The 23,382-nt window shown below is 45.9% G+C and overlaps 3 protein-coding genes and 1 long non-coding RNA gene across 9 annotated transcripts in view; 2 read left to right on the forward strand and 2 right to left on the reverse strand.

Annotated features, from left to right (window-relative positions):
* TK2 (thymidine kinase 2) lies at positions 1-11,754 on the reverse strand. Of its 6 annotated transcripts, none has more exons than XM_050978850.1 (10): positions 11,653-11,754; positions 10,675-10,712; positions 9,869-9,943; positions 8,377-8,523; positions 6,479-6,568; positions 5,060-5,133; positions 2,510-2,598; positions 2,144-2,223; positions 851-931; positions 1-454 (listed from the first exon to the last, which is right to left on the reverse strand). In XM_050978850.1, the coding sequence occupies exons 1-10, from the start codon at positions 11,741-11,743 to the stop codon at positions 356-358; spliced, it is 864 nt and encodes a 287-aa protein (XP_050834807.1). In that variant the 5' UTR covers positions 11,744-11,754; the 3' UTR covers positions 1-355. The 6 variants fall into 6 exon arrangements, with proteins under 6 accessions (XP_050834807.1, XP_050834810.1, XP_050834806.1 ...); XM_050978853.1 differs by lacking the exon at positions 11,653-11,754 and adding an exon at positions 11,402-11,616 and having other exon boundaries at positions 8,470-8,523; XM_050978849.1 differs by lacking the exon at positions 11,653-11,754 and adding an exon at positions 11,402-11,567.
* CKLF (chemokine like factor) lies at positions 11,673-14,970 on the forward strand. The gene is made up of 4 exons (XM_050978856.1): positions 11,673-11,810; positions 11,887-12,045; positions 12,917-13,012; positions 14,578-14,970. Exons 1-4 carry the CDS (start codon positions 11,742-11,744, stop codon positions 14,680-14,682), a joined length of 429 nt encoding a protein of 142 aa, XP_050834813.1. The 5' UTR covers positions 11,673-11,741; the 3' UTR covers positions 14,683-14,970.
* LOC127060031 (uncharacterized) lies at positions 14,699-18,923 on the reverse strand. Its single transcript, XR_007778553.1, has 2 exons — positions 17,448-18,923; positions 14,699-15,408 (listed from the first exon to the last, which is right to left on the reverse strand). It is a non-coding gene; the product is annotated as an uncharacterized LOC127060031 (long non-coding RNA).
* CMTM3 (CKLF like MARVEL transmembrane domain containing 3) overlaps positions 15,400-23,382 on the forward strand; it is a 13,295-nt gene continuing 5,312 nt past the window's right edge. The window contains exon 1 of the mRNA XM_018920761.2: positions 15,400-15,668. Coding sequence (XP_018776306.2) covers positions 15,558-15,668 — 111 coding nt within the window. The 5' untranslated portion in view covers positions 15,400-15,557. The remainder of the gene's footprint in view (positions 15,669-23,382) is intronic.

Genomic DNA, 23,382 nt, shown 5'->3' on the forward strand with positions numbered 1-23,382 from the left:
TCAGAGGGACATTGTAATAAAGCATTTATTTCAAATTACAACAGTGTTCTCTTTGGGGGGAAAAAAAAAAAAAAGAAAGTAAAGTTACTTCTAGGAAGCAGCAGTGAAGTGGGAAATGAGGGAAACAGCCATATTTTAGCTGAACAGAACTGTCACAGTAAAGCTGATTGAAAACCTAAAAACACAAAGGGAATTGATTCACATTCCGTTCCTGATTGCTACCTGATCATTTCAGAGATGTAAGTCCACAGCGTTCTACAAAGCATAGTGCAAAAACAATACCCATTATATTTAAATACTAAAAATACCAACTCAGACTTCAGTAGATGATTTCTGATACAACAGTCACAGGCTTCTATAAACAGTGTTGTCTGTTAGCTGGGTTCAGTATTTGGTCCCGGTTTTCTTCATACTTCTCTATCATTTTCTGCATGTCATGGTCAGCTCCAATAACCTTGGAGAGAAGAGGATGAACACTGGCAATAACTGACACCATAAAACTTGGTTTCTTTTGAGCAGAACAGAACAGGACTACCATTGCAGCCAAACTGGTATACTCCTATGGATTTACCCAAGCTGCTTTCTGCTGGGAATTTGGCATTCCCTGAAAAGCTCCATGGCTGATCCTGCAAGCAATGCCAGTGAACAGCCCCTCCAACTCCACTGCAGAGATAGCAGACCCCATTTTTGTGCTATACACCAACAGCTATCACGTTTGTCTGAGGCTGTCCTTCTCCAAAGGTTATCCAAAAGGCAGATTTATTTACTTTTACCACTAAACAATGCTCCTATTATTTGGAGAGCACAATCCCCCACATGCCTAATTGGTTATAATAAAAATAATACTCACAAGTACTGGGCAGGAAACTTCAAACAGTGCACGTTTAATGAGCCACTCTTCATAGAGCTCATGAATAGCTTCTAAATATTCCTAGAAAAGAAGCACTGGACTAACACAAATGCCCAGGGATGACACACACACATTGCAATCTTTATCCATTGGGAAGCAGTTAAAAGACACATATAAAAGCCTGCAACAGATATCTTCCACTAACAAAAAATAAAAAGCATCAGAAGGTTTTTGAGAAAAATTAATTCCAAGTACAAAGTTTAACTCCAGGAAGACCTCAAGAAACAGCTTACAGGAGCAGAGGGCTCTCAGCTCCTTTTAAGATCAAGCAACCACGATTCTCTCCCACAGGTAAAATGTGGTTCAAGATTTTACAGAAAAAAAATACAACAAAGTAAGGACAAAAAGGGCAAGGCTGCAAAGAATATGCATGGGAGGCACTTTCTGTGTCAGTACATTTCCCTAGAATTCCCAGCTCACTTTCTCATAACTCAATTTCCTCTAAAAGCTCTCCTGCCTGTCATGAACTGGCTTTTTTCTTCATGGAGATCACTTCACATTGCTCATTCATAACTGCTCCCCTCCTCTTCAGCAGAGCTGCAAAATAACACAAGGGCTCTTCAAATCCATTACAGGAGGATTTATTTTCAAAATTTCACATGGCCCAAAATTTAGCTCTTTGCACAGATCTTCAACTGACGATTGCTTCTCCTGAGCCACGCACCCAGGGCTGCAGAGGGAGCTGCATTCATGTCTGGGCAGGCTTCTTTGGAAGCCTTGCGGCATGAGGGGCCATGCTGTGAATTGGCACAGAAATCACTGTTCCATCAGCACAGCTTGTTTTAAAACAGATCCCAAGGTCACAGTTTTCAAGGAGCTGCTTCCTTTCAGCCACAGCAGAGACACTTTTCATGCACAAACATGTGCAGGGAGGAGACAGCAAAGTGCCCACAGAAACCTCAGCACCTGCAAGCCCAGGCACCCATGCTACACCTGGGTGCTTTTGTGCCATTTCATGGTACAAAGGCAATTGATTTTACATCCTAGAGAAGATTACCAGTTGATTAATGCTGCACCTAAAGTCAGCTACAGAAGAACATCTGGGAGACTCAGCATGCATGACAGATCATTTTTTAAAAATAAATCTAAATTCAATATTCAGGGTTTAGTTTGCAGTGGAAACAGCTGCACCACATTCTGGCAATATACTCAGGATACAATTTTAGTATTTAGATTGGAATTGTTCCATTTTCAAAGCTCCTTGTGAGCACATATATCACAGGAACTCCTTACCAGAGGAATGACTTTTTCCTCTTCCCTGCACCGTGTCTTTAGCCTCTCATAACAAACTTCAGGAGATGTCTGCAAATAAACTGCGGGAACGAAAATGTTAATAGTTATGTTCAAGGATCAGTTTTAAAAGCAAATAAGAAACTCACTTCACAAACTATAGAAGGGAAGGATCCTGGCTTGGGTACCACCACTGGACCTCCCCTTTGCTACTACCCAACCCATGAACCGCCCACAAACCCAGGCTGTCTGATGGTGGTCACTTTTATACTGAATAATGTGATTATTTATGAGCCAGGAGACAAGAATTGTTTTTTTCTCCCAGAAAGGAAACCCACCCACAGCCCTCCAGACCCAACAAGATGTTACCTATCAAATCAACTGAAACATCAGTGTTGTTCTGGATCCAGTCAAACCATTCACTCAGGACAGCATAATCCACCTCTGGCATTTTTCCACTGAACAAACACAAGAGGCATCTGAGCAGCATGCAAGATCAACTCCAAACTCTCATTGTGCTCACCTGACCACAATCCCTCCCCACATAAACCATATTTTATAAAAGAGAAAGACCAGATCTTTTCCTTTTTTTTAAGTACTCAATGGTATTTATTGCTCAGGTTCTCTGTATCAGCATCAGTTCAAGTCTGTCCCAGGACATGTCACCAGAAGGGATGATTTACTGAGCAGCACCAACAATTCCTTACAGAAGCCACAGTAAAAGGCAGCAAAAATATAATGTCCATGTGTCAATAAATTTACTCGCACTGTGAGAAATATTTGTGGAAAGAGTAGTGAAATATTCAATATGCTTAACTTTGAACTCAGAGCACAGAATGTTGGAGACAAATGTCCCAAAGTTATCTCAAAAACAACAATAAAGTATCAGACAACTCAAGTAAAAGGGAGTTACTGAGGACAGGTTAAGAATCACCTACCATGTTTTCATTAGTGTATTAATTTTCACTTATTCCTGAGTGTCAAATATTACTAATTTTACAGTATCCTCTCTTCAAAACTGGTGACAGTTACACGTATTCTCAACACTCTTTCCTAAACACATTTGCAATAGAAAAAAAATTTAAGAAGATGGAGTTGGGAGGCTCCTGTGCTCTCCAGCTGAATGATTAAGACCAGCTAGACCATATTAAATAGGACTGAAGAAAAATATTCCATAGATTTCTAAACCAGTCCCCTGGCAACTTGCTTTGATCACTTGCAAAAGTGAGCAAAAGTAATACAGGTATTTCCCTAAGTATGGAAAAAAGCAAAATCCCTGTTTGTGCCACATCCCCTCTTGATTGGCCATCTAGAAATGGGGTAACACTGCTCACTGCTGCTCTTCTTGATAATCACATCAATTCTGGGTAGCAGGGATCTACAGCAGCCAAAGTCTTATTGTGCTACTTTTCTCCAGGATAGATGGGGGAAATAGGAAGGCTGAAAGGAACTGGAAACAGGAAGAAGCTCCACTGCTCTTACCCTAAAAAACAAATACATCCAAGTCAATTCTGCACTGACCTGCCCGACAGACAGCACATCTTTGCTTTCCCTGGGTAATCCTGGGAGGACTCTGGCTCAAGATCCATAAAGATACAGGGTATATAAAAGGCACAAAATGGTGTTTACATTTCCAAAGTTTGCTGGCATTTGGCTCCTACCAAGTCAGGTTTTTACTGCCTAAGTCCAGCATGAACAGAGGGAATTTCTATCCTAACCAGTGATGGACTCAGGGACACTGAACTGCAGTGCTCACCTACAGCACACCCTGCACACTCATGTGCACACAACTGAGACTCACCTAACACAGCCAGTCTGACTCCTTTTTTAATGTGTCACAAAACAGCTACTTTCACACAGTCCTCAATTATTCCTTCTTTTATTTATAATCCTTTTAAACATTATTTTCTTTTGGCTTGCCGTTGGTTCTATCAGCTACCTTCTAGCTCACTGTAACAAAACAAAGCAAATGCCTTTTTTCAACATTTAAAAAGTGCAAAACATTTTAGATGCCCTTAAAATTGTTATTATTAACTTACAGTGCTGCCTCAAACAGATTTAGCCTCATAGCAACTAAGTCCTTAGGAAAAAAAGCACTTTGTCTACAATGAAAAAAGAAGCCAGTAACTAAAAATGAGGATATTCCAGGCTGTTTGCACTGTGTGTGGACTGGGATGAATAAGAACTTCCAAAGGCTTTCCCATGGCACAGAGGTGCTCGTGCAGCATGGATGACACCTTGTGGCACAAACTGGGATTTGTTACTGTTCCAGTCCCTCAAGGCCACTGAAAAACCCACTAAAACCCATCTGTCACATCCACTCCTCTACAGAAATTCAGCACTCCAAACAAACAAAACCCTGATTCCTGCACTATACCAGGTAGTTTGGGGGGTGAGTTACACCTAGGGCAGTTAGGTGTAACTGTTGTAATTGTTCTTTCTTTACTCACAGCCTACCAAGGCTCGCAGTCTGTTTTGATCCTGTAAATCCTGATTCTGAGCAAGAGCACAAGACTTGAGACCCTGCTTGCAAGAAATGCCAATCCTGGATGCCAGGCTGGATAACACTGCCTGGTTCTCTACCTCCCAGAGTCTTATTCTTTCTATCTTTGTGTTTTTTTCCTGTCCAGCATGTGTTTGATTCAAGCAAGATTTGGGTATTCAGCTGGAGAGCCAGTGACTTCAATAGCTGGTGTCTAAATAATACTGAGTGCTCAGGAGCACAGCAGGAAAAGCTTTTCCTGAGTCCTACAGGAAGTGGGCAGCACAGCCCATACCAAACACACTGCCACTCCAACACAGAACTGGCAGATTTCACAGGCCCCTTAAATGCACATTACCAAAGGAATTATCGTTTGATTAGATATATATTTAAAATAATGAATCCAAGAAAGTAAAGCAGAAAACCACATGCCATACCTTCGATAGAGGTTCTCCACAAAAATGTGTTTTGCACTGTGAATTGACCGCTCCATCATCCTTATGGGGGAAATCTGCAACACAGAACCTGACACTTTCATGCTTGTTTCTTTTCACTCATATGGCATACAAATTGTATGAAATACAATTTTAAGATCTTGTGAGAAACAAACTTACTGGGAGGGTGGGAACCACAAAGCAAACAAGGACTCCTGATCTTACTCGGATTTGTTATTCAGACACCAGCTCAAGGCCAAGTGCTCAGCATTCAGCTGAGCAGTGGAAAGTAACTCAGGGTACAAAAAGCAGAAATCCATTTGGGATCTGCAGGACAATGGGAACTACTGCTCCCCAAAGTGCTGCTTCATCCCATGCATTGCTGGGTCACAGCACACAGCTGACATCAGACACATTCAGGAAAGGAAACGGGACTTTTAAAAGAAGTAACTGCAGCTGACAGAGTCCTGGCCTCAGCCAGCCCTGCACATGTTCTACCAGCACTTCATGTTGGAGAAGGGAGATCCTCTGACACTCCTGGGCCTGGCAGAGCAACTTCTCACCCAGGCTTCTGCACATTAACAAAGCAAAAACAGCTCCAGCAAGGCTCAAATGACAAAAAAGCTCAGAGGGAAATCCTCCAGAATTCTTGAATGAACTTCTTCTCCGAGAAACCAGGATTTGTATTGTCTTGGAAAAACACCTCTTCCAAAAACCTAATGATTATATCTGCCACTTTCATATTTGGTACTGCCAACAGTCTGCCTTGACACAAACTCAGAAAACACAACATAAGAACAATCAGTAAAATATAAGCATGGCATCTAAGACCAGGTCTTGTAATCAGGGAATGGAAGACAGCACGGAATGTAACGAAAGGTGTTTGAAGGAGAAAAGAATGAAGAAATCTTGACAAAAAGGTAGGACGTGAAATTTAATATAAAAAAAGGAAAAAATTACGAGAAAGAAAGGATGTCAACCACCCAAAAAAGGAATAGAAAATGGTAGTGGAAGTATTTTGCATAAACAGAAGAAGCAATGGCTAAATTTGTACTAGACAGCACGAAGCAGTACCATGAATTCTAACAAGAGATTACTTGGTGTTTGCCAAAGATTTGAAATAATGAAATTACAGACAAGTCACTGACATGAAACGAGGAAGAGATTTGTGCAAGCCTCGCCCTAAAGGGTGTGCCCAAAGAGCAGCATCAGTTTGGGGAAATTGTGAGCAGGCAGGAGGCAGAGGTTTTACCCCCAGAGCACACACTGAGCATGTCAATGTCTGCACCACAGAAATTCCTACTCACTGCAGGAACAAAGAATTAATGCACACAGCATCCTAACTCTTGAATATAATGTTAAAAGGATTTATCACTCATAACCACATCAAATTACTCGTAAAATTAAAAGAAGTTTCCTTACCATGGGCCGGGTGTGCTGCTCCAGCATGGTCAGCTGGACATAGGTCTGCAGAGTTATCCCCCACCTTGATGCATCCTGGTACATTAAGCCCTGGGGTCAGAGATGGAAGCAGAACAGATGGACATTTGTAAGGACAAACAGCACAACAGGAAGTTGGTATTTAGGAAACTTTTCCCTACAGCAGCATGGCTCTAAGAAGTGTGCTAAAACAGCTGACATCAGGTTTGACCAACATGAAGTGATCATTTGCTCTCCACAATGGAGCTGCAGAATTACAGCCCTGTCCCTCCAGACACTGAGTGGGAGGCTGGCTGAACTCAGCAGGAATTAGTTACTCTGCACAAGGAACAGTCAGAACCAACTAATGGAAAAAACCTACCTGCTACACTATTTTTGTGCCCTGACAGACCTTCAGTGCACCCAGAAATCATACAGGGCTCTAAGTATGGTCAGGGCCTCAGAAAGGTGTCCTTTAACACCGGCTATTCCTCCCAAAGGATCCTCACAGCAGCTCTCAGTAGCTGTTCCACTTTCTGATTGCTGCAATTCCACACTCACATAGAACGTAAAAGAAACAATCTATCCTGCGCAGCAGAGAAAGGATCTCACTCAAAATAAAACATCATTCAGTGTCTTTTGGATGAGGTGACAAGTTTTAAGAGAGCAGCAAAGCTTCAGCCCACAAGTCTGACCTTCTGCTGTACTCCCTGCCAAGATCAGATTTTGCCACTGCTCCAAGGCTGCTGCGGCGTCATGCAACACATGCCCCAACCCTTTACTAACAATCAGAAAGGCATCAGCAACTCCTAGGAGGGACAATTTACTGTTCCAGAGGGCCTGTGCTAACACTGATGGTATTTAGCACATGTCAGGGCAAGTATGGCTTGGGGTGTGTCCACACTGCAGACTGCAGAGCCTGAGCACAGACCCTTGCCTCAGCCACAGTGGGGGCTCTGCAGAGGGGCTGAGCCCTAGGCACAGGGCTGACAGCAGGGACCACTTCCAGCATGCCAGCAAGGCCAGTGTGCAGCTGCAGCTGGGACCCAGGGACATCCTGGGGGGAGCAGTTTCAAGAAGCCTCGGCCACCCAAAAGACAATGGAAGCCCCCAACTCCTCACTGGCCTGAATTTTCCTTACCTGCAGCAGCCAAAGGATGACAGATTCATGCAGGGTTAAAGAGTTGGAATGGACCTTAAAGCCCATCCAGTGCCACCCCTGCCATGGCAGGGACACCTTCCACTGTCCCAGGCTGCTCCAAGCCCCAGTGTCCAACCTGGCCTTGGACACTGCCAGGGATCCAGGGGCACCCACAGCTGCACACCCTCAGAGGACAGAGTTCCTTCCATGCATCCAACCTAAACTACCTCTCTTTTGATTTGTCTCCTTTCCCCCCTATCACGTCCTTGCAGTTCCTGAGGAATTGTCCCTCTCTGGGTTCCCTCTAGCTCCTCAGATCCTGGAAGGAGCTGTGAGCTTCTCCTGTCCAGGCTGAGCAGCCCCAGCTCTCCCAGCCTGGCTCCCCAGGGGAGGTGCTCCAGTCCCCTCAGCACCTCCGTGGCCTCACCTGGACTTATTCCAACAGTTCCATGTCCTTCTTATATTGGGGGCTCCAGAACTGTTCACAGATCTTCAATCAGACAACATTAACTGACAGATCCACCCCTCACCTCACCTCCTTCCCTTCTTTGAAACAGGCACAACAAGCACATTTAGAAACAACTGCCACACTCAGGGCTTACCTTCCTGGGAATTGTTTTAACTCACCCCACTGGACATCCAGTCCTTGCCAAAACAACATTTTATATGCAGAGTTTCTATTACATGCATGTCTTAACCGCAATAGAAGCTCTTTTGCTTTGTGGAGCTTTAGTTTTTGCTTGTGAGATTTGGATCACACCTTTTGTAGCAGTTTTGCTGGATAAAAAGCCATCACACATGTCTTGCTAAAAGAACAGTCACTGTAACTGCAGGAATAATTTCTGCCACTTACCAGGATATTATGACCTCGAACATTCCTCCACTTGGTCAAGGGTTCCTTCAAAACCTGGTTTAAAAGAATTACTCCATGTTAAATACATCTTAGTTTCAAAACACTTAATGTGATCCTACAAGTCTACAACTATTGTTAAGGAATACTTGTGCAGTAACTCAGAGCATTCAGGACTTGTATTGGAAAGCTCATGACACTTAAAAAACCAGCACTGAATTCTGTAACACAAAAGGTAATAATGAACACTGCTAAAAATAGAGACATGTCAATATCCAACATCTTCTTAGCATTTTTAAACACCCTGTAAGCCTGAAGAGAATTATTTTTTTTTGAGTCAAAATCAGTGCCATGTAAGGGAAAGAACAGCTTAGCAGACTACTTAGCATTTCAATGACAAGTCCATCCCCTCACAAATTAACTTGTCAGCAAAGGAAGAGGATCAGACTGCTAGCACATTTGTTTTCATTTTATTTTTGTGTTCTAACAAACAAAATGTATTCAAATCTTTTACAAAATGAATCAGAAAAGCTTCTACCCTGAATAGGTAAAATCACAAGAGACCTGCCTGGTTCAAACAGGGTCTAAATCTACAATAATACTGTAGAGTCAGGCCTAAGACAATCTCATCAGCCTGGGAACTTAACTAGCTACTTTAAAATGCTGCACTGTATGCAAATTAAAGTCTGTTATCCTTTAGATTAATAGTTAATTACTTCATAAGGACAATTCCTGTTAAATTACCAAATAACATCTGGCAGCCCAGCATTTCTATGAGAACTCCTAAAACTTATTGCCAAATGTGTTGCCAGGTCTGTTGGGGAAAACGTTAATATCTGTTGTACAAGAACAATTGTTCACTGAGGTTTGACCTCGATTTTGTTTAAAATGCAACAAGCCTGCCCTTCCCCTAACCTGGTTCTAAGCAACATGAAATCAAATACCAGATCAGCCTAAGAAATCTCCTGAAACAGTTCTAACAGACTTTTCTTTTACTAAAAATGCCATCTATTCACTGGGATCTCTGTTACATGGCATAGGTATTTTTACATAATAATTCTTTTCTTTGCTTTTACCAGACCCATCTAAGATTTCAGTGTCATGAAATGGCAAACAGGCAAGTCCAAACATGCCCATGCTCTGTGGGTTGCTGTTATTTTATAAAGGCACAAACACTGATTCACAGGTTTTTCTGGTATTTTGGCACCCAGTACATACCATATGTGATCTACATTTCTCTGCTGCAATTTGACTGTAAAAAGTTGGGGTGGTGCCCCAGCAAGCCCCTGGCTCAGCCCCTGCTGCTCCCTCCTCACACACCCGAGGACATGGATCTAAGACAAGCAGCTGCTCAGTGAGGGAAACGGAGGGAAATAAGGACAAAGAAATGCGCATCCAGTACCTCAATGCTGGTAGTCTGTGCAAAATAATCCAGGCATGTTGTTTTTCCACTGGCAATGTTGCCCTCGATACAGATCTGGTGAAAAGCAGAGTCACTTTGAGACCCACACTGTGGCAGAGCAGTGACAGTGTGTCAGAAATGCCCCCTGCCTATTCCAACATGCCAGCTCCCCACGCTGGGAACAGATTATTTCATGGGATCCCTTTGGATGCTGAGACTCTCCCAGAACACTTTTTCCCTCCCTGCTACCCCCACAGCCAGCCCCTGTCCTGCTTCCAGCTTTCTTTCCCTTCCCAGGACCCCAGGGGTTCCAGAGGGTCACCTGCTGCTCCCCACTCTGCCACAACCCACCTCAGAGACCTGACTCCCAATTTCAAATAAGTGCCAGCTGGAATAATAACTTCATCATCCATTATATAGATAGCTCAAACTTAAGAGGGATCACGTTTTTATTTTCAGAAACCTAAACAACTAAAATTAACTAAGAGAATTTTTTTTCAACTGTCTTAAAATAGTTTATAGCCATGGGGGGTTATATAAGGCAATGGCAAGGCTACACAAGCAAGAGTGAACTCAAACTGCCACCTGTCCTGACACAAGCCCTCACAATTTTTGCACAGATCTCCCATAATTTTACTACAATTTTCAGAACTAGACCAGCGTAGCCTTGCACAGAGTATGAGCTAGTGACAGACACAGCACTACACAGTGACACAGCTATGGCCTATGGCTGCCATTACACACACACTCAAATTATAATGGCTGCACTTTTTACTTCATTTTCTGAACAAAATGCAAATACTTACAATTCTCTTTCTAGCATCTTTTTTTATCAGACGCTTATCTAGAACGGAAATAAACAACAGTTAAATCAAAGCAATTTTCATAACATGGTTATACTGAGTCTCTTAATGTGAGACCCTCCGAGCCTGTTTTAGGTGATTATTGGGTCATGTAACAGACAAACTGTGGCACCGACTGACACAGATTTAGCTAAAGTTCTCCACTGTCCCTGACACTGCCAAGAGCCCGACGGTGAGTGCTCACACTCTCACCAGATTCTTGCTCCATCTGCTGCTCCTCAGTCGGTCTGCACAGGGGAAAAATGAATTTTGGAAAGAACAGCTAGGGCAGCACCCACTGGCCTCAGAGGCCCGGCGGGGTAAAGGTGAGGATTACAGAGCAGCTCCAAAACAAGCACCTTACACCTCAAAACAGCGGTAAAAATCCTGTACAAGCCAAGCTGAGCTTACAAGACCCTTCACCCAGCCGAGCACGGCAGGAAGGCAGGACGGGCTGGGCGGTCAGCCCTGGTCAGAGCTCCAGCCTGACCCCGCTTCTGCTGCCCCAAAGCCGCTCCAGAGTCCGACCTCTCTCCTGCTCCCCCGGAGCCGCTCTCGGGTCTGACCCTGCTCCTGCTCCCCCGGAGCCGCTCCAGCGCATCCCGAGGGCTCGTACGGAGCCGGAGCCGGAGCCGGGTCCAGGGGCGGCCTCCCGGCCCAGCCCGTCCCCGCGGTTCCGCCCCGCACTTACGCTCGGCAGCAGCGCGGGGCCCGCCCGCTGAGGGGCCGGGGACGGCAGTGCCCGCGCCCCGCCGGCCCCACGCCCAGGCCGCGCCCCGCCGCCACATTGCCCATCCCCGCCGCCGCCCGGACCGCGCCGCGCCGCACGGCACCGCACTGGCTCCGGCCCGCCCCGGCCCTTCCGCCGCCGAGCCATCACTTCCTCCGCCCCGGCGCTCTGAGGCGGGGCTGGTTCAGCACCGTTGATGGCCCCGGCATCACCTGCGGGATCAGCCCCGGCATCTCCCCGGCTCCCGGCGTCGTCCCGTAGTCCCGGTTCCTCCGCGCACCGCCCAGGCCGCTCGGCCGCCATGGGGCGGCTGCAGGTGGACCGGGCCTTCCCCCGCTCGCCGCGGGGCGCGCTGAAGATCGCCCGCACGGTACGGCCGGGGGCGGCCCGCGGCCCGCGGGCAAGGCCCGGGCCGGCGCTGACCCCCGTCCCGTCCTGTCCCGCAGCTCCTGGCGCTGACCGCCTTCATCTGCTTCGCGGCCTCGGGCTCGCCCGGCGCCTATACGGCGCTGGCTGGCATGGAGACGGTGATCACCCTCCTGTTCCTGCTGCTCTACCTGCTGAGGCTCGACACGCGGTTGCGGTTCCTCTTCTGGCCGCTGGCTGTGAGTACCCGTGGGCTCCGAGTGCCAGGGTGCGATGGCTGTGAGTACTGATGGCTGTGAGTACCCGTGTCCCCGGCCGTATTGATGGACTCTGGGTACCAATGTCCCATGGCCGTGAGCACCAGTGTCTCATAGTTGTGGGTTCTACTGTCCCCTGGCTGTGGGCATGGCTGTCCCCAGTGTCCCCTGGCTGTGGGTATGGCTGTCCCCAGTGTCCCCTGGCTGTGGGTTCTGTCCCCTGGCTGAGGGTACCGCTGTCCCCAATGTCCCCTGGCTCTGGGTCCTGCTGTCCGGCTGTTGTGGCCGCTGGCTGTGAGCACCAGCAGGCCTGTGACCAGGAAGGACCACCTGTCCCAGTCAGCGGCTCAGTGATTATTTCTGTACAGGTAAGGCAAGCCCCAGTGTTCTGTGGAGGTTGAGGCAGTTTCTCCTGACAGAGTGTTCTGTTCCATCAGTTCCTGGACGGCTGCTGGATCCGATAACAGCCCGCCCAGCACAGGCACTGTTTGCCTCGCTGCATAACACCTTCACATCACAAATTAGTCACACACTTTCACTCAAATACTAATAGGTTCTCCTCTTACCTCCCTTTTGTACCTGTATTTGCTGCTTCAGTCTCTCAGGTGTAGCCAAATTGCAAATATTTGATGCAAAAACAACAGCAGAAAGGTAAAACAAACTTTTACTATAAACACTCTTTTTGTGATCAAACCACTGGATGTCAGTGTTTTCTCACACAGATATTGCTGTAACTCTGTCTTCATGGCAGTCCAGCTGTTTTTAACCATCCCTTCTGTGCTGGGAGCTCTCCACACTCTTCTTCAGGTCTGTTATTTCAGAATAAATATTTTGCTTCCACTGGCTGTTTCAGGATATTTTCAACTCGGTGATTGCAGCGTTGTTCCTGCTCGTTGTGGGCTTGTTTGCAATAATAATCAAGACCAACAAGGGAACATTGGTTGGAGGAGTAAGTAGGAGCATTGTTCATGAATTTCAGTTCTTAGAGTGCAGTGATTTGAACCTCTTAGTACACTCACATTGTGGTAGGACCATGCAAACAACTGTCTTGAAAGAACACTCTCAGCAGTAGCAAACAAGTTACATCCTGTGTATCTCACTAAAAGAAAATAATCCTTGCATCACTAGTAATCTAAAGATGTTACAACACTTAGGAATTACTGCAGAGAAGTACTGAAACACTGACAATTTCCAGAGTTTTTAAGTAACTACATTTGCTACCATACCTTGAAATCCTAGGTGGGAGAATCCGTAGCTCTTTTAGGACTATCCAGTTTGGTTTCTACTTGAGAAGAAATGCCAACTGTCCTAAAAAGAGTTGAAGCTTTTAACAGACATGCTGGTACCTCCCTCCTGGCATGTACACTGTTTTTTTCTGACACAAACTGAGGAATTGTGTCAGTTAAAAAGGGGTTTTGTTCATACTATGATTGTAAGATTTTTGTTTTCTTAAAATGAAATCAGTTTAATAGTTTGAGTAACTGGTATTTTTAATTCAAATGGCAATTAATGTAATTAACAATAAGGAGGGGAAGAAAACCCCTCGTTTTTGAAAGTCTCTAGAAGTACAAGATAAGCTGAAACGTGACAAGCAACCAAAAGAAACCTAACAGCTGCCACAGAGCTCTTTCAAACTCAGCTTATCAGCTTAGGAGATGGTGAAGGGGAAAGCTGATGGCTTCACTGTCAATGGCATCCTAAGCAAAAAAGAGACTTTCTGATAGAGTGACTGTGCTGGAATAGAATTTATATTCTCAGAGGTTCACAGAAATTAAAGGTAGGAGCAGGAGACTCCCACTCAAGTTTCAGTGGAACGTGTAACATCGTCAGTGCTGGAAGGGACAGAATCACCCCCAGCCTGTTTTCCTGAGGCACAAAGTGCCTTGAGCTGTCCTCTCCCAAGAGCACTCCTGAAAATAACTCCCCTGATCACATAATGCAGTGCTTGCATAAAAAACCCCAGTGTGCATATGGGATGGGGCTGAAGGGCAGGAGCTGAGTGAGTTAACGCAGTGGCTTTTCTGCAAACTTTTTTCCAGTTACCTTTCTGGGGTTGTCTATTTTTTAAATAATTTAGTACATTTTCTTCAATTTGGAATATGTTTCCCATTCAGAGCTTCAGAGGAGAAGAGCATTTTCCTGCTGGGCTTGTTTCTAGGAATACTGACTTTCCCTTGACTTTTCTCAGGGCCAGTCCCATTAATTAAGCAGCCCTTAAAGAGACAGAGGGCTTTCATTTAGGATAAAAGCATTGTCTGGCATAATGCAGCATTAGCTTAGCTTTCAAGGAGAGCACCACACTACCTTCAAGGCCTGACACAAACATCAAACAGCAGGCTGTAGACAGCTCTCTGAAAGCCTGATGGGATGTAAATATGGATGTTATTTAATTTATCAGCTGTCTCAAATCACACACATTTTCAAGGCTGGAAACAAGTATATGTTTACTGATGAGTCACTACAGTAGAGGTTCGAGACTGATTGGGGGAACTAATTTTATGGTAATTTTTATAGGTGTTGGGTCTTATATTGCTTGTTCTCTGCATTGTCGACGTGGTTCTTCTTTGCAAGAAGATTAGCCATGATAAAGCAAGAGGAAGGAGTGCTCCTGCCAAATAAGAATGACATGTTAGTGAAAGAATGAGTTCTCCATTCTGTTTTCCCACTCTCTTTTTAAAGAATGTGTTTTCACGTGCTCACTTTTGAATTTCCTGAGCACTGACGTTTCTGCAAGTATCATTAATAAGGTTTTGTACTTTTTCAAATGCAGTTTCAGCATTGCAATTTCACCAGTTAAAGTTTCAGAGAAAATTGTTGCGTTTTTCTAAACTTAATTATGTTTTTATCTGTACGAAAATTATTTTCATGGTTGTCTTCTTTCTCTAATAAAAAGAAAATACAAACGGGCTCAAGTGCATTATTTAATCTTATAAATAAGTGTAAAAAAGTACATTAGAGTAAATGTACCTTTTAAAGTAAAGTAAAAATGTAATGACCCAGTAACCATCCTTTGGAAAGATTTTCTTGTGCCATGCAAATGTCATGCTAAAGCGTTCGCCGAGGCATTTGGATCCTGAAATTTCAGCCTTGAGCGGGGTTTGGGCTGGGTGAGCTCCAGCGGCCCCTTCCACGCCCAGCGCCCGGCGGTTCTGTGTGTTCGGAGTGGCGGGGGTACGAGGCCGCCTGGCTCGCTGCCGCCGGTCCCGCAGCCCAGCACCGGGCCAAGGTGGCAGCCCAGCCCCATTGTCCTGGGGCTGGGAGCGGGCGCTGGGGCCGCCCCCCACAGCTGGGGATGCTGAAACTTTTTTTTCACGTTTCCGCAGTGTCACGATTTCCGCTTCCCTCCTTCAGAGAGAGAAAAAAAAAAATTCCACGGCCAACCCCCTACCCGGAGCCTGAGCCCGCGCCCAGCCCGAGCCCGGCTCGAGCTCAGCCCGAGCCCAACCCAGCCCGGCCCCAGCTGAGCCGAGCCCAGCCCGCCCGCCGCCGCGGCCATGGAGGACCCCGAGTCCGCGGGGGCCGCACCACCGCCCGGGCTGAGCTCGCTGCTTCCCCCCCGGGAGTTCCTGCGCTCCCGCAAGGGGCAGCTGCTGCTCGCAGAATCGGTAAGGACGGGACACCGGGGCTGGGGCGCTGCAGGAGCCACCCCCGGGGCAGCCGGGACCCGATCGGGCTCCGCCGGACCGACCTGCCTCGGGCGGCTGAGGGGAGAGGGGGCAGCAGCTGAGGGGAAAACTGGGGGAAAACAACCGAAGGCAGACGGGGGGCAACAACTGAGGGGAAAACTGGGGGAAAACAACCGAGGGGAGCTGGGGCAGCAACTCAGGGGAAAACTGGGGGAAAACAACCGAAGAGAGCTAGGGGCAGCAACTGAGGGAAAATGGGGAAAACAGCCGAGGGGAGACTGAGGGCAAGAACTGAGGGGAAAACTGTGGAAAGCAACGGTGGGGAGAGAGAGACAACAACCAAGGGGAAAACGGGGAAACAGCCGTACTGCAATGAGGGAACTGCAGGGCTGTCTCAGAGTATAATGGATTTAGCGTAATTCAGGCAGAGCACGTTAGAGACCAGAACTTGTCACGTTAGACTTCCCGTGCATTAAGTGTGTTTCGCTATCGGGGACCCCTTTTCGGTAAAAAATCGCTTTGATTTCGTTTTAAACTATTTGCGGTGTAATCCAGTAACCTCTAGGGCTGCGGTTTGTAATATTGGCTGGTCCCCGGTTAGGGGGCAGCCTGTCCTGAGTGTGTCAGGAAAGACTTCACTCATGAATTTATGATGTGAGGCATCAGGCTGTGCATCACGGTCATTCAGCTGCTGTCCCGAGCCCTCCGGAGCCGTGTTTGTCGCTGACCCTCCGAGGGATGCGCTCGCTCGCCGCTGTGGAGCCCTTGGGCTGGAGAGCTGCCCAGAGGAAAGGGCCCTGGGGTGCTGAGACAGCGGCTGGGCACCAGTCCAGGTGGGCACAGGGCCAGGGACACCTGGTCTGGATCAGCAGTAGTGTGGCAGCAGGACCAGGGCAGTGACTGTGGCGTGAGACTTTCTGGAATTTTATGGGTAAAGGCTTAAACCCTGACAGCTGAAACAGTACCAATGTGATAGGGAAGGAGCTCACTCACCCCGTGGGGAGTGCGTATTTCACATCAAAATTTAGCTTCTGACTAGGAATCTCGTTGATTGAACTTAGATGTTCAACATTTTTGCTAGAAATAATGATAAATTCAAGCACTAAGTTTGCTGGAGTTTTGGCAGCAGATAGTCAAATATCAGGGCAGCCCAAACTGGCAGTCAGGTCCATGGAGCGCTGTTCGGATGTGCAAGGTGTCTCTGGCTATCCACTGTGCTAGCTCAGGGAAGGAAAACAGGGTATTCCAGCAATAGAAAGATAAGGAACAGACAGAAGGAAGCAGGATTTTTTGTGACCAGCTGGTGGGGACCAGCTCTGAGGGCTTGCGAGGCTGTGGGCACTGCCCATGACAGAGAGACAGGGAACAGCCAGATGTGAGACTGGCTTTGAGAGGAAAAGCATTCACTCAGGAGGTCAGGATGACTTCTGTGGTGGAGAAAGCCTTGGGCTGGGTAGCAGCAGGCTGCAGGCTTTATCAGCTCCACCAAAAAAATGCCAGCTACCCCATCCCTCCTTCAGGTACCCCATCACTCACCCAACATCTGTAGTTTACAAAACCACACATTTGGAAGATACCAGAGCCCAGCTAACCTGGCTCCTTTGGCATGTGCTTTTTTTACATACTATAACACACAGTGGAATTTTCTTTACAAGCTTACAGCCACTAAATGATGGCTTTCAGACAGCCTGGCTTTTTAACATCTCAGAATGATGACATATTGAAGGAATACTGTTCTGGTCATGGGATCAGACTCACCCTTTTGTTGTCATAGAGAAGTACTGATGATGCCTCCTTGGAGTAATAAAAACTGCTCTGTCTTGACAAAACAGGGGTTTATCCTTTGTAAGGCCACTTGGGGCTTCCCAAGGGCTTGGCTGGCTGAAAGCAGCTCTAAAATCCCATCTGCAGAGAGCTTTCCTTGTGCTCCTTGCAGGCTAAGCCCACGTGCTTAGGACGTGGTTTCCTGGCAGACAAGAGGCAGCAGTAGTTTCTCTCCAGTTGTCTCAGCTTTGCCAGAAGAAACCCTTGAAGACAACACAGGCCCCAGAGTAAATGCAGCCTGTACACAATTAGAGAAATGCAGTGCCAAATAATTGAAGATGAGTCCAAGTTAAATCTATCATGGTTTAAATCTGTGTTTCATCTTTAGCTTTGTATTTCTCATCTTGAATGTTTAATTTTTCCTCTGACACAGTGCTAATGTGGGGTGGGGTTGGGTTCTGCAGAAATGTATGGAAATTATATTCATGGATGCACTTTTTGAGCAGTGCCTTTTGTTCAGAAGCAAAGTGGGGTGCTCATTACTGTTACAAATGTCACTTTATTCAGCATCTTGGCAGTTCCCCAGAAATGTACTTATTTCTGCAGCTCTTGAGCCGTTTTTGAAAATAACATTTCCACACAGAGAATCTTATGGATGTTCAGATGTGATTTGCTCTGGTGCAGTACCCATGTAAACTGGGCATCTGGGTGCCTCCCTTAGAACAGGCCAGGCTGGGGATGGAGCTGATAACAGGTAGAGGCTTAAATATCTCAAATTTTATTCAGATAAGGAAGATATCCTGCCCCCATTCCCTGTTGCTTTTGATCTCTACAGAATCCCAGAATAGTCGGGGTTGTATGGGGCCTCTGGGGAACATCCACTCCACCTCCCCACTAACCTGCCTGATTAATTTTTTATGCCACCTGGGACATCTGTAAAGACAAAGAAGCGTAGCATCAAATGCATTTATAAGCTTTACTATCTCTCTAATCCTGTTTATTTTCACTGCCTTGCTCCCTCCATTTTCTATCTTACAGGTTACTCTTTTTTCCTCTCTATTCTCCCCCCCATGCCATAGTTTCTTCCACACATTTTAACACTCTTCTTAAGCTACTCATTTTTCCTAAGCACTCAAGCTGCTGTGTTGAAGGTCAGCATCTCATCCTTTCTCTTTTCCACCCTTCGAGAGATGAGTTTTCAGTTCCCTATGTCTTGTGTTGGAACCATTTAATAGCCACTCTCACACTGGCACCAGAGCTTGTCTGGGCAGGATCCCCAGCTGTGGATTCTGCTGCTCACCTGGCTGTTCCACTCAAGCCCTTGTGGCTGCTTTAGTTGGCATCTCCTGTCTCCTGAAGCCAGAGTGCAGTGGCACTACATTTTCTTTCATTTTTATAAAAATGCAGTGAGAATAGGTAAAGTTGTGCCACCTTTGTAGTGACATAAAAGGATGTAGAAATCATTGTGCCTGTTTCTCTCCTCTTCTCCTGTCTTTCTCCTGTCTTTTCAGTCTCCTCTGACCTGACCTTCGTATCTGAAACTCCAGATGCTCGGTGTAAACCGGCCTTGGAAGACTCCCCTGTGCCTTTCTCAGGGTCTGTAGCCAGAAGGCCTCTCCTGCAGCCAGTTCTGGAGGAAGCAGGAATTTCACCTCTCAACAAGTGCAGCAGAGAAGTAGTAACTGAACAGCAGAGACCACTGAGTGATGCACTTTGTCTGTCTGACAAGAATACAAGAACAAAACGCACTTTTGTCCAGAAGATGACCCTGCTACCCACTCGTAAAGCCTCAGGCAAAGGCTGTTCTTTCCTGGGGAGGGGGGTGGGAGCAGGAGATGAGGAGCTGGTGCAGTGATGCCTCCCAGGATCCCCATATTCTCAGTGGGTTCCAGCAAATCTGCTCTCCTTCCTCAGAGGAGACAAATGCCTCTGGAGCTGCCATGACCTCAGCACTGCTCAGGCCTCCCTCCCTTCAGGGACACTGTGCTCTCTAACCACTGTCAGGATTGTTTTTTAGGCCTTGAACTGCAAGCTGGTTGTACAATAAAGTATAACTTTGTAATGCCTGGCCACTCTAAGAAGGCAAGCAACACAATATTAAGTAATAATTGCATGGAATTAAATGGGAAAGTTACTTTCTGAAACACAATACCCAAGAAGGGTTTTGTGTGAATGGGAGTGTACATAAAAGGTGCTTTGTGAACAGTCAGGCTGCTTTTTTGCCAGGATTTTTTATTATTTTTTTGCCAGGCTATGAAAGGTTCCTGTCCTGCTCTTTGCTGCATTAGAGCTTCCTGCATGCAGATACTCCTTCTCAGTAAAGCTGGCAGCAGTCACACCAACCTGTCATCAGCAGCTCAGGAATAGCTCAGACTCGGCTGCTCTCAGTGCTCAGGGTGCAATCCCAAGTGAGGGGAAGAGAAAAATGCTGTGTAAATACAAATTGACAAAACTGATAAAACACTGCTGCTTTTTTTTTCCTCCCAGAAGCTGCAGTGCTTTCTGAAAGTGCTAAAATGAACTTGCAACTGCATGGAGACTTACAGACTTCCTCTCTGGGTGCCTTTTTTTTTTTTAAGCACAGATACAGAGCTCTAACAAAAACAAGGTCCCATTGCTTGACCTTTCTCTGAAGTGACCCTGAAACACACAGCTCCAGGAAAAGAGGTACAGAGCTGCACAAATGTGATGTGCAGTTGAACATTTGACAGCCCTTGGAGGGGTCAGGGTATATTCTGAAAGGTGCTGTTGAGTTTTTAGAGCACCTTTCAGTTTGCAAGATGTTTTTCATGAAGACTTGAATTCTGGAAAAGTACGTAGGTAGGTGTCATTATTTCTGAGTACAGACTGGCACTGCAGTCTTTGTATTGTGGGAGGGGAGGTGTATTTTTAAAATTTTAAGATAACATCAAATGCTTGAGTTAGTGGCTGTGCACTTAAGTGGTCAGAAAAGGCATCTGCTCACTTCTGTAATTCAGAAAAGACTGTTATAGGTAATATCCAATATTGCTCAAGGAGTCTGTGCATTCCAGCTGTCAGAAGAGGAAATGAACTCTACACAAGGAGAAATGAGAAACATCTCAAAACTCTACAATTTGTGGGCTCTTGTATTACACAGGGCTGTTCCCAAGCTACCAAGAAAGTTTGGCATTAGAATCCATGTCAGGGCAGTTACAGGAGACAGAAAAAAAAAAAAAAACAAAGAGCGAGGTGCAGTACCGAGGTGCAGTGCCATGGTCATCACCTGACAGACCTCAGGCACCTCCTTCCTCCTCATCCTCTGGCTCTTTCCAAGTTCTGCCTCCCTCCCCCTCCTGTGCTTTCCAGCCTTTCCCCAATGAAGGTATCCAAAAATACCATCTTTCAAATCTTCATTCTCAAAATCTGGTCTGTTCTTTTGTAGACATTTATTTCACATAAAATCTTGAGTGCCTCCAGAATGAGGAATGATGTTTAACTGCAGACCAGTTACCAGTCTTCAGAGTCTTTCCCCTTTACAAATACCATCAGTAATCTACTGAAATCAATCGGGTTCTTGTGAATCGAAAGGTGCCTTTTTTTCAGTGTGCCTAGAGGTGCACTTCTCCTCCCAAGGGGATGCTGACAAGTGGAGAGCAGGACAGGCTGGAGTGAATCTCACCACTGAGGGTGGGAAGGTGGGAGTGCAGTGACTGACCTTCAGGGCTGAGGAGCAGGCAGCAGGACACTGCTGTCATCTACCACTCATGCAGGGCTTGGCTTGAACAAGTGACTGGCTTGGTAACCAGATTTTAAAATAAACAACTAATCTTTCCCCAGCTTCTCTGGGTCAGACCCAGTTAGAAAGTTGAAGTGCTCTGTCTCTTCAGCAGCTTCCCTGGCACAGAAGCAGGGATCCCCTGGCACCCCAGCACCAGGGGCTCCTTGGTGTGTTCCTGCCACAGAATAGCTCCTGTTTCACCCTGAGTCCAGCTCATGTCTGAACCTCATGCCTGCCCAGGCCTGAAAGGAGTCAGCAGGAGCCTTCCCTGGCACAAATTGCCATAAAACTGATAAGAGCAGACCACAAAGGCTCTTCCTTTCACTTTACACTTGGTCAGGAAAGCTTTTTTCTCAGTGCAAAAGCAGAGCACAGGAGTTACTGACGCAAAGGGAATCGAGATCAAAGGGATCTCTGCTGTGCAGCATCACCTTACATATCTGAAATTTGCCTCTCTGCCTCTCCTCGCTGCTCCAGTAGGATGTATTATTTAACACTGCATTTAATCCTTTCTTAAGAGATCACTAGGTTTAGTTCAAGTCTAAGGATCTGCCATTGGAAGGGTTGTGGTCAGTGGGACCTGCCCTGAACCCATCTCCATGCTGCTGGTCACCCCTGCAGCTCAGCCATCACACACCTGCCTTTAGCCACAAAAAGGAAGATGTTTTTTCAACACCAGGACAAAAAGAAAATGTAATGTATAGATGGTGATTTCTTTTTATTCCAAAAAGACATAGAACTGTGTCTAAATTACGTTCCAGAAACACAAGTGAAGCGGATTCACAAAGCAAGTGCAGTCTTTGTTCTTTGGGGTGGGAAGGGAATAGGTGCTGTGGTGGGAAGAAGGAAGTCCTCTCTCCTCTTAGGAGTTGTCAAGCTCTGATAAATCCACTTCCCTTCAAAAAGTTCTTACCACTTTTAGCTCATAGGAAGAAAATACTACACTAAGGATGAGATACAGGGAATGAACTCCCTCCACTTCATGAAAATAAGAAAAACCTGCAGAGAGGCTATGTGAGCAGTAAACAACTCAGAATGGGGTAAACATGAACAAATGGGGCAGATACTACCAGCTAGCAGGCCCGTGCAGAAGTGAACTCTATCAACTATCCCAGCTGAGTTTCTTAGAACCCAGTGAAACAAGAACAATGCATAGACCTTTAAGATAAATATAGTCCCTTACTAAAAATGTCACATCCTCTCTAACCTCACCAGCCAGTCCTAATGGATGAAAACAGTTTATTCCAGCTGTTAGCATCCTGCTCAGGCACTGACTGCTTTCCCCAAAAGACAGGCTAAGAATAAAGGCTTGGTAATTAATTAGACCAAGAAATTATTTCATTGGGATTGAACTGCTTAGTTGTCCCCTAAACATAAAAGGGTTATTTGATACATGTATTTAAGGGTTGAATGACTTCTTAAAGGAGTATTACTAATTAATAATTATAGGAGCCTTATCAGTCAACTGTAATCATGATTTTTTTCTGAGGTACAGGTTGTCCCCAGGAACCCATGGTAGCAGGAAACAAAGAAATCCACAGAGCTGCAATTTAATGAGGCACATGCATTGATTACCTTCGCAGGAAGCTACATCTGCCTTTAGATGTGCCATCTGGGGAAAAAGAATCCATTTATTTTTGGTGGTGTGTGAGTGAGAATGTCAGTGTCCTGATTTGGAATTAGAAGTTTAAAAAAATCTTTGTAATCTAATGCTCAGTCTGTGCTGACCAAAAGCGTCCCTGAGCTTTGGGAAGGCAGAGATTTGTCTCCAGGAGTAAAGGCTGGACAGAGCAGCCCAGGTGTAAACTGGTACATAGTAATGTGTAATTCAGCATCCTGCCTACTTTTGTTACTTCAGGCTAATGTGATTGAAACAGCAAGCAGTTCCCAGGCAAGGCAGTTAAACAGGAGGACTGGAGCCTCTTTTTGGAGGTGACCAGCCCCCAGTACAGCAACTGAAAATGGTGTTGAGCTTCTCCATGACTCCCTCACCATCCACTTATACAAATACAGTCCAGGAGTGTTGGACAGCACTCTGGTACTGCCTGGTTTAGGTGAAAATGCATTTTCTTCAGTTGTTTTCCCATTGTGAAACTTTGTATTTTGAGCCATATTCTAAAGGTATTTCAATTTAGTGAGGAAAAAAAAAAGCCATTTTTTATTATTTACTAGAGTTAGGAAACATTATAG

This window comes from Serinus canaria, chromosome 11 (assembly GCF_022539315.1).
Source record: "Serinus canaria isolate serCan28SL12 chromosome 11, serCan2020, whole genome shotgun sequence".
NCBI lineage: Eukaryota > Metazoa > Chordata > Aves > Passeriformes > Fringillidae > Serinus > Serinus canaria.

Coding starts and splice junctions, on each gene's coding strand:
- TK2 (XM_050978849.1), bottom strand. CDS start 11,498: ATGTGGCGGCGGGGCGCGGCCTGGGCGTGGGGCCGGCGGGGCGCGGGC. Junction 2,224..2,509: donor TGTTTCAGTTGATTTGATAG/GTAACATCTTGT, acceptor TCGTTCCCGCAG/TTTATTTGCAGACATCTCCT. Junction 932..2,143: donor AGGAAAAAGTCATTCCTCTG/GTAAGGAGTTCC, acceptor CTTCTTTTCTAG/GAATATTTAGAAGCTATTCA.
- CKLF (XM_050978856.1), top strand. CDS start 11,742: ATGGGGCGGCTGCAGGTGGACCGGGCCTTCCCCCGCTCGCCGCGGGGC. Junction 12,046..12,916: donor TCCTCTTCTGGCCGCTGGCT/GTGAGTACCCGT, acceptor TGGCTGTTTCAG/GATATTTTCAACTCGGTGAT. Junction 13,013..14,577: donor AGGGAACATTGGTTGGAGGA/GTAAGTAGGAGC, acceptor TAATTTTTATAG/GTGTTGGGTCTTATATTGCT.